The 1797-nt window shown below is 49.2% G+C and overlaps 1 protein-coding gene across 1 annotated transcript in view; it reads right to left on the reverse strand.

Moving 5' to 3' along the window:
- LOC102020625 (conserved oligomeric Golgi complex subunit 1-like) overlaps positions 1-1785 on the reverse strand; it is a gene marked incomplete at its 3' end in the record, with an annotated part of 2938 nt that extends 1153 nt beyond the window's left edge. The window contains 2 exon segments of the mRNA XM_005415200.2: positions 566-690; positions 1492-1785. Of these exon segments, the coding sequence (XP_005415257.2) occupies positions 566-690; positions 1492-1695 (329 nt within the window).
- Between the last annotated feature and the right edge of the window lie 12 nt (positions 1786-1797).

A 1797-nucleotide genomic window follows, 5' to 3' on the forward strand; every position in this document is an offset into this window, starting at 1 on the left:
ATAAGAGTAAATGTAGATTTTTATACATGAATAGATGTAGATGGCTGTATATGAATATAGATGTTTGTACATGGAAAAATAAGACATCATCTGAAAATAAGCCCTGTCTGGTCTTTTGGAGCAAAAATTAATATACAACCTGGTCTTATTTTCAGGGAAATATGGTATGAACCCTCACAGTGTAGGACAAACCTATTAAATGTTCAGGAATAGGTTGGCTCTTCCCTTTGGGGGCAACCCAGAAGAGGGATACAGATGCTCCTCGGCTTATGATGGGGTCATGTCCCAACAAACCACTGTAAATTCAAAATACTGTAAACTAGACCTGAGCACCGAAACCTAGCACCAGCAACCACTGTAGAGGGTGGGGGGTTCCCCTTCTGACTGCAGGGCTGCCCTGGAACTGTGGCCTGATGCTCACCAGCATTTTGAAAGAGGATCACAATGCATGTCACCAGCCCACGAAAAGCCCCATATGTGAAAGGCAGTTTTCCTCATGAGCACGGAGTGTCCCTATCTGCACCGGGAAAAGACCAAGTTGGAGATTCCAGAAGAGATACAGTACCTGGAGTCCGGCCTGCTGTGACCACTCTTCACCTCCTGCTTGGTAGTGAGGACAACGCTGAGGTAGCGCAGGTCATAGAGGAGCTGCAGCACCCAATTCTGGGTCAGTGGAAATGCACCTTCTTTCTGCAAGTGAGTCCCCGACCCAGGGACAGATGGCTCATTATATGGCACAGTGACCAACCGCGGGTTCTGTACAGCTTGGTGTTTCCCAAGCAGGTTTAATCTCATAACCACAGTGTACACTAGAAACTGGGTGATAAAGCTGATGACCTAACAGCAGGGAAGAGACCCAGCCCTTAAAACAAACAGGCCTCAGTGCTACAGATGGCATTTCTGCAAACCAGGGCTTTGTGCATGAAGGAAGGGTCTAGTGAGGAACCCCAGCAGAGCACTTAGCTGACTTTGTGCCGCTTCAGGACCGCTCCTGTCTTCCACATGTTTTTAGTGGAATGGGAAACAGAGGCTGGGAGACCAGACCCCCCTCAAGTATTGCCCTGCGCCACAGCTATGCTGAGCAGCGGCCCTCCTCGAAGCACCCCTGCCGGGGATGAGTGGGGAGGTCTACGTGTTAACTGGGAGAAAACAAGCGGGAGACTTTATTTACTGGGCACATCTGATCCTGAGGAAATGCTAGGTTCATGATTTGCCCAAAGTGCACTGAGCAGGTGGCAGTGCCAGGGCTGCAGTGGGGCCTTTCTCTGTGAAACCTGTTATCCGGCTCACTGGTCCTGAGCATCCTTCTTCAGGGAGACTGGTAGGACCCAGGAGAACAGGTGTGAACCACACAGCTGAAAGCCACCCCGAATATAAAAGAACGTATTTACAGGCCCTGATACTGGGCTGGGTGACCCTTAACACTCTGGACCTTTGATGTGAACTGCCAACACTCTTTTGTTACTAGAGAAAGCACATTCAAACACCTACCTTCGTCTGCTTTCCTTCTGAAAGTTTCTCATAAGCAGAGACTACTTGAACCATGCAGCTTTTCAGCATCTCCTGCAGTGTCACCTTTGGCAGCGTGTGGCCTCCGACCCGATTTATTTCCTCGCATAAGCTAAACAGGAAGCAGTGTATGTACCAGGATGGCTGAAAGAAGAAAGGAATGTCAGGTTGCCAGCTTACACCCATTAAATGATACACAGCAAAAGTGGGCCCATTTATCCTTCCAAGGCATGCATGCCAGGACCTTGGCCTCTCCACTCAAGCATCTCCCAGATACACAGCCTCTGT

Source organism: Chinchilla lanigera, unplaced genomic scaffold, assembly GCF_000276665.1.
Source record: "Chinchilla lanigera isolate Chin_1 unplaced genomic scaffold, ChiLan1.0 scaffold01054, whole genome shotgun sequence".
Taxonomy (NCBI): Eukaryota; Metazoa; Chordata; class Mammalia; order Rodentia; family Chinchillidae; genus Chinchilla; species Chinchilla lanigera.